This window comes from Rhineura floridana, chromosome 22 (assembly GCF_030035675.1).
Source record: "Rhineura floridana isolate rRhiFlo1 chromosome 22, rRhiFlo1.hap2, whole genome shotgun sequence".
In the NCBI taxonomy this organism is placed as follows: domain Eukaryota; kingdom Metazoa; phylum Chordata; class Lepidosauria; order Squamata; family Rhineuridae; genus Rhineura; species Rhineura floridana.
This window is the reverse complement of record NC_084501.1, coordinates 10,824,638-10,837,104: the sequence shown is the minus strand read 5'-3', so window position 1 is coordinate 10,837,104 and position 12,467 is coordinate 10,824,638. Positions and strand designations below refer to the sequence as shown.

The 12,467-nt window shown below is 52.2% G+C and overlaps 2 protein-coding genes across 3 annotated transcripts in view; one reads left to right on the top strand and one right to left on the bottom strand.

The window, feature by feature from the left end:
* The window catches only part of PEA15 (proliferation and apoptosis adaptor protein 15), a 51,646-nt gene extending 44,502 nt beyond the window's left edge, over nucleotides 1-7,144 (top strand). Inside the window, exon 4 of the mRNA XM_061605568.1 lies at nucleotides 70-7,144. Coding sequence (XP_061461552.1) covers nucleotides 70-134 — 65 coding nt within the window. The 3' untranslated portion in view covers nucleotides 135-7,144. The remainder of the gene's footprint in view (nucleotides 1-69) is intronic.
* Nucleotides 7,145-8,241: 1,097 nt separating this feature from the next.
* DCAF8 (DDB1 and CUL4 associated factor 8) overlaps nucleotides 8,242-12,467 on the bottom strand; it is a 35,177-nt gene continuing 30,951 nt past the window's right edge. For both annotated transcript variants that reach the window (XM_061605566.1, XM_061605564.1), the window contains 5 exons: nucleotides 11,908-12,015; nucleotides 10,936-11,066; nucleotides 10,198-10,317; nucleotides 9,716-9,832; nucleotides 8,242-9,408 (listed from right to left, as the gene is read on the bottom strand). In XM_061605566.1, coding sequence (XP_061461550.1) covers nucleotides 9,289-9,408; nucleotides 9,716-9,832; nucleotides 10,198-10,317; nucleotides 10,936-11,066; nucleotides 11,908-12,015 — 596 coding nt within the window. In that variant the 3' untranslated portion in view covers nucleotides 8,242-9,288. The remainder of the gene's footprint in view (nucleotides 9,409-9,715; nucleotides 9,833-10,197; nucleotides 10,318-10,935; nucleotides 11,067-11,907; nucleotides 12,016-12,467) is intronic.

The window sequence follows — 12,467 nt, the reverse complement described above, 5'->3', positions numbered from 1 at the left end:
AGTTACCTTTGGTCTGACCCAGCCAAGCAGCACTTACGTTATCACATTCTCTCCTTTTTCTCCCCACAGACATAATCCGGCAGCCCTCTGAAGAAGAGATCATCAAATTGGCTCCACCACCCAAAAAAGCTTAAAAGTAGGGGGGGGAGGAGGAGGGGAACAGTCGGGAGGAGGGCGATGGTCGCGCACCTTTCCTGCCCTGTGTCCTGTACAGCTTCAGCTGCCCGCTCTCTCCTCCTCCTCCTCAGAGGGTGCCCTTCCCTTTCTCTGTCACGATCCATGTCTCTTGTGCGAGGGTGGGGTTGGGGAGCAGCCTTGGCCACGAAGGGAGTCTTAATCTGCCCCACTCCCCCCAGATACTCTTCACTTGCCCCACATTGTCGCTGACAGGTACGGAGCAGCCCTCTCAGAGGGCTGCAGACACCTGCCCAGGATGGGTGGGTTGGTGGCCAGGAGGCTGGAAGACTGTTGCTACGCAAACATGGGTTCCACCCCCACGCACCCACAGGGAAGGGGCAGACCCCCCCCAAATTGAACACTCCCAAAATCAAAAGCCTTGAACTTTTGCTGTTGTTGTTAAGCAAGAGGTGAGGATGAGCCAGTGAAGTTGGATAGAAGGAGATGAAAGCAAGTTGGTGGGTTTTCAAAAGTGGCACTGGGAGCCCTCCCCACTTCTGGGGTGGAGCTGGCCTCAATGAAGGCTGCAGTTTGCAGGGGAGAGAAGAGGGGCACGTACGCACTTGGAGGAGTAGACGGCTGAGGGAGCGTTTGCCCCTCTGCTGCAAGCAATAGGGTTGTGATGGTGGGGAGGCTGCGGGGAGGAACTCAGCCCAGGTGTCAGGAGAGAAAAGAATCCTGGCAAGCAAAGGTCTCCTCAGCTGGCAGCAGTGAGAAAGGGGTGCCTCAGGAGTGCAGTGTGAACATCACACCCTTTTGCTGAGATGTGCAGGGGCGGGGGGGCGCAGGCTGCAGGCTGTCACTCCTAGGAGCAGGACAGGAGGGCTTGCCAGCCTTCAGTCACCCCGATGACTCTGTTGCCGCTGAGCCATGCTCCTCGCAGTCCCCTCCCTCCCGCCTCTGGCCTGCACCGTCTCCCTTCCAGGTGGTCATTCTGACTGCACCGTGTTGCTCCTGTAGCTGCCCGAGAGACCTTCCTCCCACCCCCACTCCCTGGGCAATAGTCAGTGGCTTCTGGTGTCACTGCAGGCTCTTAAGAATTTCCTGACACCCCCTCCCCAAAAAGTGTGTGTGCACGCGTGCAAGCACACGGGGAGCTGGGAATTTGTACATCCCAGGCAGTGGGAGATGCTCTTCTCTTCAGCCGTGCAAACTGCAAATAGATATTTTAGCTGGACCAGCCGTTCTGAAAGGGTTGGGCCCAACTGGATGCACAGCAAAATGGGGAGGGGGCATATCCCTTCTCCCCAAGAGTGTTGGTTTTGAACAGATGGAGGGCTGGGGAGCACCACTGCAGGGTGGTGGGAGAACGTATCTGAGCGTGGAGGGGGTCAAGCAGAGGGCAGGCGCTGGGTGGGTGCAGCTGAAGAGAGGTGGATTGAGAACAAAACCTTGTTGCAAAGGCCGTTTGATTCAGGGGGGTCTCCTCCTTCCCCGTCACTTCTGCTAACACCGGGGGGAGGGAGGGGGGAGGAGTGCCAATTGATTCCCACTGGTCTGCCAGCCTACGTGCCCACCCGCGGTCAACTTTGTGCCTTTCCTCTGTGTCGTTTGTACCGCCGTCGCCTCTCCTTCGACTTGCTCCGTTGGTGCCTCTGCCTTCCCTGTTGTCGCCAGAAACGCTGACCCTCCTCTTCTCCCATTGACTCTTCTTCCTCAGGGGGCTGACATGGTGCCACTTCTGCCCCTGCTTAGCCACGCGCACCCCACCCCCCACTGGACATTTCCACACGGGCACCATGGTTCATTGACCGTGTGGGCTGCCGCCTTCCATCATTGGGGTAAGGTGTGTCCAGCCAGCTCTCAATGCTTTACGTTTGTTGGGGGCTTGCCGTGATTTCCTATTCAGCTGGTGGACCACCTTGCTGTGCCCAGTGGCGGCATTAGCACTCAGTTCCATGCCATATTTGGGGGTGGGTGGGTGGATAGGCAGATGGGGGCACCTGTGTCCCCTTCTGTCCAGCCGGCAGGGGCTGTCCCTTGCCCCCTATTCTTGACGCGCCCATTGGCATCAACACCATCCATGGGGGTAGGACTTTGTGACTTCCTGTGGAAGTGCCTGCCTCCCACGCCCCCACCCAGGATGCAGAACCCAGCATGGAGACAGGACTCACTCTTACAACACCCAGATTTCAACGTGGATGGCTTTAACGTGACGCGTTGATGCCCCAATGATGCCGCGGCTATCAGCACCCCACAGAGACTGCTGTAGCCTGCGCCATGCCCGGACCTGAGGCTGCTTCATATGTTACAAGGCCAGCCAGGCCCCCTTCCATCACCCTCTTCAAACCGTAGAGACATGCATGTCTTGAGTAAACCAGGGAACCCCTGACAGGGGCCTGTTTACACTTAGAGAGCGATACACGTTGCCTCCCTCTGTGGCCCACGGGGGCTAAGGAGCCGCCTCTCTGTAGAAAAGCAGGACAGAAATTGTTTAAATAAATAAATCCACAATCCTCTCTCCACACACAGTTTATTTCCTCTGTGCAAGGTGCTGCAGATGGAGTTATATGTAGACGGTCCCACTGTCCCAAATGGCTGCTTTTTGGGGGGTGAGTGGAGGAGGCACATGACTGTTTCTGGATGCCTAACGCTGTGAGTCTGGCTGTTACGTCTGTCTCTGCCGCAGCTTCCCTTGCACATTAGACTAACGGCACCTGTTCTGGTGGGGGGGGGGTGGAAAGAGAGAGAGAGAAAGCTTCTAGTTTTTTTTTAAAAAAACCCACCAAACAGTAGAACTCATTTCTATTGCATCAGACTGCAAAAGAAATTTGCTGTTTTAATATATATATATATATAATTTAATTAATGCTGGAATCTGCGCTGTCCATCTTGGTTTTGTTAGACAGGTATTTCTTCTCCTCTTCCCCCCCCCTTGCAGTAGTGTGGTGTTCTTTTGTTATGTATCAGCAGCTGGGCTAGGTCTGTGTTTCTTTCTGATGAGGCATCTCGTTGAGGTCTGTACCCCCCTCCCCCCTAAATGCTTTCCTCCTCTCTGCCCCTCCCCAATTTTCTCAGAACCTCCATCTGCCACACGCAGCCCGGGCCTTGCCTTGCAAGGATTCAGTCCCCCTGGGTCAGCATCTTGGCTGCACTGGAAGCTCTTGCCCCACCTTGACTGGGGACCAAGGAGATTCGCCCGGCAGCACGTCTGGATACAAAACTCTGTGTGCCGTGACTGTTCGGAAGTCCAGAGAGCTGACAGAAATGGCTGTGTGCTTGGGGGTGTGTGGGGGATGTCAACAACACAATGCTCCGGTTCCAAGTTGACTAGGCTACAGTCCCTACAACCAGGTTCAAGAGTAGTCATCCCCCTATTCAGCACAGAGGAGCTTAAGAGTAAACAGGCACAGAATGGCATAGCAAAGAAATCTGAACAGATTGACTTCCTTCTTTCTGAACTGGAAATGCAGCGAGCCAGAGTTTGAAGGGCGTGGGGCAGCGCCAAGGACTACAGTGCACCCAGCTGGGTTCTAACCACTGCATAAAATTCTTCTGGATGGGGTCAAGCCTGATCAAGTGGCCCATACAGAGCATGAAACAAGAGCCGAGGCCTGCTGCTGTAGCCATGCACACACAGCCATTCACTGGGAAGGAAGCATCTTGCACCTGGGGGAAGTCCGTGGGGTGCAGCAGGGAGCAGCAAAACAAGACACTGCTTGCTCTCAACTGAGTGGCCAGGGCCGTGAAGGGATCTGGGCCCACAGGGCAGCAACCTCCACCAGACTTCTGTTGGCTCCAAGGTGCTCTCTAAAGGACCCTCTTTCTAATGCCTGAAAGCAATCTTAACAGGTAGAAGAGCTTCAGCAAATGCCGCAGGTGCCAAGAACTGCACAAAGCCCCCACAGGGAGAGAGAAAGGGGTCGGTGGATGGGCTGTTGCTGCCTTTGGCAGCCCCTTCCTCCCCTTCCAAGTTCTTGGTAGTAGCAGAATCCAGCCCTGGGGAAGCCACTGGCCTCGCTCACCACTGCCCTCCCTCCCCGACTGCTTTCTGCCAGTCCAAACCCTCACTGCCACTTCTTGTTCCACAAGGCCCAAAGCAAAACCAAGGCATCAGTCACCCAGGGACTGAGACAGAAGGCTGATCATTATTTCAACTGGCCTTAAAAGTATTCTTCTCTCTTCTGATGTTTACAGCTGAACAGTTGGTGGTGATGTCACTGCAAATTAGCAAATTGGCACAGGGTAAAAATAGTGTCAGAAAGGAAAGTGGGGGGGGGGAGGCTGGAATTTGAAGCGAACAAACAACTCGGAACGAAATGAATAGCAAAGCAGCCGATGGGGAGCATCTCAGACTCGCAGGGCGTGTAAAACCCTTTTTGCTGTGGGTTCACAGCTTATGTGCAGTCACTGAGTCTAAATCCGCAGCAAGCCTGATGAGACATGTCCAGACAGAAGCTCCCAATTAACCTATTGGCTGATAGGTCAGGGCTGGGGAACATCTCTGGGCCTCCAGATGTTGCCAGACTCCAGCTCCTATCATCCCTGACCATTGGACATGCTGGCTCCTACAGCTGCTTGAGAATCCAACAACACCTGGAAGGCCATAGATGTTCCCCTGCCCTGCAGGAGGTGAATAGTCTGTGGCAAGTAGCAGGCAGGAGGGGCTGTATGCTGCTGCTGCAGCATTGCAAAGGCGCACCTTTTGGATCACGCTGCATGCTTCATTGGGGCCACAATGTACAACAGACACATACCCCTGCAGTCGTTCAGGCTGCTTGTGCTGACGGGCTGGCCTGTGCTGAGCCTCACAATAAATGGCCATGCCCACCACGTGACTCGCCCCTGTTCAAAAATTCAACAAGTATCAGAACTCTGGACATGGCATCAGACTTTTTGCTGCTGGAGACAAGCCACCACCACCAAATCCCAGACAGGTGCAGGCTGCCCTGAGCAAGGCACTCTTAGGAATCCATTTACACGCTCCAGTGGCGAGCACAGCTGATGAAACTGGTGGATCAGGTCTATCTAGCTCAGTATTGTCTTCACTGACTGGCAGGGGCTTTCCAGGATTTCAGACGGGACATCCCCAGTCCTACCTGGAGATTCCAGGGGTTGATGCTGGGGCCTTCTGCATGCAAAGCAGGTGCTCCACCACCGACCTATGGATAGCAAGACTCTGTGCTGCTTAAACGTGACAAGCCTCTTTATAAAACAAAGAACAAAGCAGATTTCAACATATGCTACAATTAACTCTGCCACAAAACTTCCTTACCCCAATATGAGCACAAAACGGCAATTTCTGAGCAACATAAGTATTACCAACAGAACCACTTTTACCATCCCTGTTTCAAAATGGCATCACATGGTCAGTTTTCGGTGCATTAATACACTTGGCCCTCTTAGGCCTTTAGAAATGGGGCATGTTGAAAGGGAAGCAAGTTTTTAAAAGACTAGGTCCTAGACAACTTTCCTTGCTTCTGGTTTTCCCAGATTTCAGCATATTATTATCCAACGTCAGTATAAAAGGTCCTTTTGGTAAACAGATCCTCAGTTTAAGTTCAGATGTGTGAATTGTGGGCTGTTGTGGTTGGACAGCCAAAAGAGGGAAACACATCACGGCACAAATCCTGTCCCTTCTCTCTGCCAGCTCTCTGCCCTTTCTCCCTCCCTCCAGCTCCTCCCAATCCCCAATGCTCAGACCGTGCTAACTGTGTGTACATATATATTATAAATATATGTATATTAAATATAATATTAAGTGTTTTAGTGTTAACTTATTCTCTTTTTTTGTCATGTGGACCAAAAAAAAAAAGGCAAACAGGAAATGTAACAAAGTATCACAATTTTTGATTAAAGAAGTATTTTTTAAAATTACAAAACCGCATACGTCAGTATAGCAAGTAGCGGATTGCTGATTATAGAACTAGCTGTACACAATTTAGTTAAGCCTACACACGCACCCCTCCCAACAGAGACACAACAGAGTACCTTGAAGGGTTGTTGTGAGGATCAATGGAAAAAGTCTAGACAAAAAAGCAGTCCCATCCTGTATTCACCACAAGTGAGTGGGGAGGTTCAAGGCCTATGGGAAACACTTACTGCCTGCCCCCCATCCCACAAGCAAATTAACTTGGTTGTTGCAAGGGGGGGTTACTTCTGGGCTATCCCCCGAGAATGAAGGATGTCCCAGTTGAATCTCAGGATCATGCTGTACTATTATGCCACTTAATTTATTTTCTTTGCCTCAGTCAACAAGCCTTCCCTCTCCCCCCACCCCACCTCAGCCATGCAGGCGAGATGCAGAGCCTACCTTAAATCTGTTCCAGCCTGTCACTCATTTCTCCCTCTTTCCAAATGGAACCAAACACTGCTAGCTTAAATAGTCATAAACGTACATTCAAAAACAAAGACAGCAGCCATCAGGATTGCTGATTCCAAGCAGGAGTCGTGTCCTGAATAAATATTGGCTGGCTACGTGTCCCCGCTGAAATCAGTGGGTGCAGCCATGCTGGACTGTGGGCACTATGCAGACCCAAAGTCCCTGGTGCTTTTTTCCAAGCAAATGGGTTGTGTCAGGTGCCAGTTATGGATAGCAAAGTGCCGCTCTCTGCCCTGCAGAAGCAAGCAGCTCTTCAGTAGAGCGCAGGCCCTGCCTGGAATCGAGAGGCTGGCTTAGGCTGCCTGCAACCCACCCACCGAAGTGAACAGGAGGGGGTCTCTGCAGCTCCCACTGCCAGCTCTTGAGCTTGCACCCAAATTTGTATCCTTCTCAAAGTGGATTTTATTAGCACTTGTCGTGCTCGTTCCTACCCTCTTCTTTAAGTAGTTAATTTCATTTTTTTTAAATGTTTCTTTAATCAAAATGTGTCAAAACTAGAAAGCAATTTCTTAGGATTCAGTAAAACAAATGGAAGTTGTCTCCTGCTTTGCTTACTCTCCCCCCCCCCCCATTTTCACTCCAAAATGTAATGAAAAGTCATTGTGCTGATAATGGAAATAAAAGTCAAAAGGTATTGTGTACAAAGTGCCTGTCTTGTAAAAAATTATTTCTCCACTGGCGGGTTGAGGAGGAGGGAGGGCGGCAAAGGGGCAACTTGCTTTCCCCCCCCCCCATGCAGAAGGAAGATAAGTTCGCACAACCGGCCAGGCCATGCTGCCCAGTGCTAAAGAGAACCAGGGCGGGGGGATGTGTCTGCTTGAGGTCACTCACTGAACTCTTTATTTATGTAACTACACCTGTTTGCATTTTTTGAAAATCAGTCTTGCTGCTGGGTGTAGCCAAAGTTAAAGACTTTCTGCTCTGATAAGCAACCCAGATTCAGGCTCTTTTTAAACTGAGGGCTATGAGAGCTGCTGACTCTCATTTAGTGCAAAGGGGAGTCCCACAGCCGTGGGCCACCCTCCCACCGTTCTAAATCATCACCTCACTACTACCTTACAGGCTGCAGTTGTTCCAAAACAGGATCCCAGTAAAGTTCAGCCCTCAAGGCAGGCAGCCCTGGCCGCCTTCGCTGGAAAGAAGAGCTGGCCTCTCGCATCAGCCCAATATTGTTGATGTCAAAGGTGGCCTTATGAAGGTGCTCTTCCAGAAAATGCTTCAGCAATTCAGCTAAATGGAGAACTGCATGGACACACACATATGGACACACACATAGAGCAAAGAACAGCTAGCAAAGCAAAAAGACGATTGGACAAAGGCAAGATACGGAAGTCAAGAGAAAACAGAGGCTAGGATGAGAGGCAAGGAAGCCACCTCCATCTAGGCCTCAGCTGGCTATTGGGAAAGAGAGCTAGGATCCCATCACCTGGCCCTAGAAGGAACAGAGGAAACTGCCTCACACAAAGTCAGAACATTGCTCCGTCTAGCTCAGTATTGCCTACACTGGCTGGCAGCAGCTGCCCTTCAGGGTCTCAGACAGGGAAGCTTTTCCCCAGCCCTACCTGGAGGTGCCTTCAGGGACTGAACCCCAGACCTTCTGCATGCACAGCAGGTGCTCTGCCACTGAGCGATGGCTCCTCCCCTAGGGAAGGCATCCAGCCCCATCAAGGCAAAGAGGAAGAAAAATTAGGAGACCCCTAAAAAGTAAGAGGTGCTGGAATTCCGGAATCATTGCATGACGCTTTCTCACAAGACAAGGCCTGTCTCTCAATTCTTTTATTGCATTTATATAATATATATATTTAAACTTTTACAATAATTATAACTTGATAACATCCAAGTTTAATTTGGTTCTTGTTTTAATACATATAAAATTAGGCCTCTAAACAGCAATGGGGGGGAGAGAAATTGTTTTCAAAAACAATAAGATTATTAAGAGGGAAGGGAAGGGGCGAACACAAAGAACCTTCTGGCAAATGATGGGATCCCACAGCCCCCCGCCCTCTTCCCAGGGTGGCAACGAGGCCCCTGTTCCCACCCACCCCACTTCAGGTCAGAAAGGGGGACCAGTTCCAACCCTTCTCTCCGCATTTAAACTTAAAAAAACTTTACGCTCCAAAAAGCTCAGCTGAGGGGGCACCCTAGACAAAGGCAAGCTCTAGATTGCAAAGGGAGGTTCTTTGTGCCCTAGAAGTCTCTGCTGCTGAAGAAAAAGCTAGAAACTGGAGGGAGGAGAAACGAAGCCCCCCAAAAAACAATCAAAAAAAAGCAAAGGGTCCAAGTTTGCTCATCCTGGAAGCAGCATGCAGAGGGTGGAAGGGGGGAGGAAAGGAAGAGGCAGGAAAAGCACAAAACGCTCCTTTTGGACTCACACCAACGTCTTAAAGAAAGGAGGGAGAAGCTGGACTCAGCCCACTCAAAAGAAGCTGCACAGGGAATGGGGCAAGGGTGAAAACCAAGCCCCTCCCCCCGGTGCCTCTGGGAAAATAGGGTGGGGAAAGAGGGGAGAAGCGAAGTCCAGCATGTCAGTGCAGGGTATCGTGTCTCCCCACCCTGCTGCTAAAGCAGAAGTCAAGTGCAATTCAGACCAAGTGGCTGCCCCAGGCGAGTGAGAGGGGCTGCTGGGGGTGGGGAGGGGCAGAGCCTTCCCCTGGTGTTTCAGTAAAAAGCAGGGGGCAGGGAATAAGAGTTGTTAATTAGCAGTGGTGGGCTTTGTGGCTTCAAGTCTGCACGCTTGACCCCCACCTTTTCCTCATCCTCAGCTGGGAGGGAGGGAGGGAGGCGGGGCCTCAAGAAGGCATGCACTGCACCCGGTCCGGGCCTTCTTCATCATCATCCGACGTGTCTGAGGAGCTCGGGCATTCGTCTGAGTCGCTGTCCGCTGCTCCTGTGCCCGGATCTCTGCGGCGCTGGGGGGTGGGGGAGGAGATAAAGAGCAGCTGAGACCAGGGCATCCAAGGTCAGCCAGGAGTGGGACCACTTGCTGTGGCCCCCAATGCCCTGCTTGTGAGCTCCCCAGCTGCAGCGGAAAGCAGGCCGCTTGAGAAGATGGACCCACCTTTGGCTGACCCAGAGCCAAAGGGGAGGAGTGGGGAGAAAACCCAACTGCCTGCAGCCCCACACTGACCCTGCCCTCCCACAGGACAACTACCTGGGCACGGCGGGGGCTGAGCACTCCCCTGCCCACCCACCCCCTTAGGAGGAAGGGCATCCTACCCGGTGGTGCCGCCTCTGTCGGAAGTGGTGCATGAGGAACCACAGCATGTGGCTCTCGTACATGTCCGTGTGGTGAAGGCTGTCGTCATCACGCTCCCGCTTGTTCTTCTTGATCACCTGAGGAGGAAACAAGAAGCCGGTCAGCTCAGCAGTCATGAGCCCATCCCAGCCCCCCAGGGCTTTCCAGGTGGAAGGCTATGAGAATGGGGCATCCCTCCAGTGCGGCCACACAGCTTTTCTTCCGTTCGTACATTTGTGCGCACGTGCCCACGCTTCAGTGTGGGCACTGTCACTCGGGGACACCCTCCAGTGGGAAGCCCACGTGATGACACACCCTCCTGAAGTTAGGGGCCCCAACTCCCACCCATCACCCCTGACCAGCTGGGAGTCCAACAATGCCAGAAGGCTCCCCTGGACGACAAGGTGGCCTGGGACAGACTGGAGACCCTGCGCCTCGGTGGTGCCCAAGATCCTGCCCTCACCTCCTTTAACCCGGTGAGCTCGGTGGGCACATCGTCAGTCGGGGCCCAGATCTTGACATCGTGATCCAAACCGCTGGTGGCCAAGACAGGGAGATGAGGGTGGGGCTCCAAGCAGTTGACCTGAAATGGCAGCATAAGACTGCTGGAAACACTTGCAGGGGGGAATTTGCTGAAAACATTTGCACCCCTTGCTTGCTGCCACCCCCAGCTAAGCTGCACAGGTGAGAGGACAGAAGGACAACATGCCGGGGGAGGAACGGGCGTCTTCTGCTGCCACCTCCTGCCTGAGGCGATAAGGGAACTAATCGCTGTCATCCACAACAAATTGTCCAGTTCGATTCTGAAGAGAGAGAATGCTGGCGATCTCGTTCGTTAATATCTATATTGTTTGGGGAACTTCATTGTTTCTTACATTGTGGCTACAGCATGGAGGACTCTATTTTATACATACCTATTTACATGTCTAGCTCTCTATGCTTAAATAGCCATTGTTTATGTTGTTCCATTGTCAGTTGGGTTCCTGTGAATTCATCTTTCGCCACTTTGGTTCGGTTTAGGGGCCATCACTGCAGGGAAGTGGGGTCTGGAGGGGCAACTCTTTTGGCTGACAGAACCTTGAATTCTATCCCCTTCCCCCTTCTGTTCATAAGCTCTGCATGGCATCCTCCCCGCTGTGCCTCCTCCCCCAGGACACCAAGAAGCCCAACCACGATGCTTGCTGGCCACGTTCCCTCTCACCACGCCGCCTCGGTCGCCTTCCATGAACTGCACCACTTGGCAGGACGATTTCTCCCACAAGAAGATGTGTCCACAGTCGCTGCCGCTCACCACAAACTCACTCTTGGGGCCGTAAAAGTTGACGCCCTTCACTGGAGGAAAGAAAAGGTCCTCAGGCCGGGCCAGTACTTGATGCGTCATTCCCAAAGCGCCACATAAGCAGCTGCCACCCTGGCAATGACACAAGGGCCAAAGAGCGCTCCTCTCAAGCACCCTTCCCTGGCGTGGGTCTCCTGATGTTGCTGGACTACAACTCCCATCAGCCCCAGCATCATACGGCCATACTGAGAGGGACTGACGGAAGTTCTACTCAAATATCTGGAGGGCACCAGGTTGGGGAAGGGGCTACTTTAGTGCATACGTACACAGGCACTCCAACCACATGGGCTATAGGCATCAAGGCCAGCATGAAATCCCCCCAGCGATGAAGCTCCCTAATAGCTCAAGGCCAGCCTGCACTCTCAGCCAACCTCAGAATTGTTTAATGTTTGGAGTACTGAAAAGCGCTTTGGAAATTAAGGTCCTGAGAAAAAAAAGACCAGGGCCTCAGCAGCCCGGCTTCCCCACCCATTCAGATAGCAAGTCTCCCTTATTTTATGGAAGCCCTTAATCCAGGCTCCCCCCCCCCAAGTATCACATGGGTGAAGACCAGAGACAGGACCACACAGTGGTGGCCACAGCTCTGGCATTCCCTCCCCTATGAGCTCTGCATTGCACCCTATCATGTACATATGCACGTAACTGTAATTAACAAAGCAGTGGTTTTTACTGTTCTACCAAAGTTATATTATATATATAATCTAGCTTTGGGAGTTTTAAACATTAGCACAGTAAGTAAGGGCTGGGCACTCGGCCAGCCCCCTATTCTCAGAATGAAAGTCAACCCCACGCCGTCGTATTGAGAGGACAGGCCCGGAGGGGGTGCGCCTGCACCTGTGGCATTGTTCCGATGCCCCTTGTATCTCTTTACGTATTCGGCTCCATCGCTGTGGGATGCATTGAAGAGATAGATATCTTCATCGTTGTAGCTGGCCAGGAGGTCTACAAGAATACACAAGAACTTTAGACGGGCACAGGCATCTCTGCTTCCACATATTTCTAATATGAAGTGATATACCAACTCTGTTAAATTAGTTGGTATATCACTTCATCGTAAAAACCTCTACGCAGTTTGCGTAAAATACACTCATGGTTCAGCGGTGCCTCCAGAGCAAGAATGTACTACAGCCTCCCCGTGCCCCACTTTTTCCTAGAAATGCTCACAGGCAGAAGGGGCCACAGAGGCAGAGGTTGCTGGGCTCCTTGGCTCCCGCCACCATCCCCGACCACTGGCCATGCTGGCTGTGGGGCTGGTGGGTGTTGGAGTCCAAAGGCCTCTGGAGTGAAGCAGCTTGGCTATGTCTCTCACACAAAACCTCCAGAGCTCACCACATTTATTGTAACATACAGCAGCATCACACAAGCACTGGGGGGTATAATTTTTGGCTTAAAAA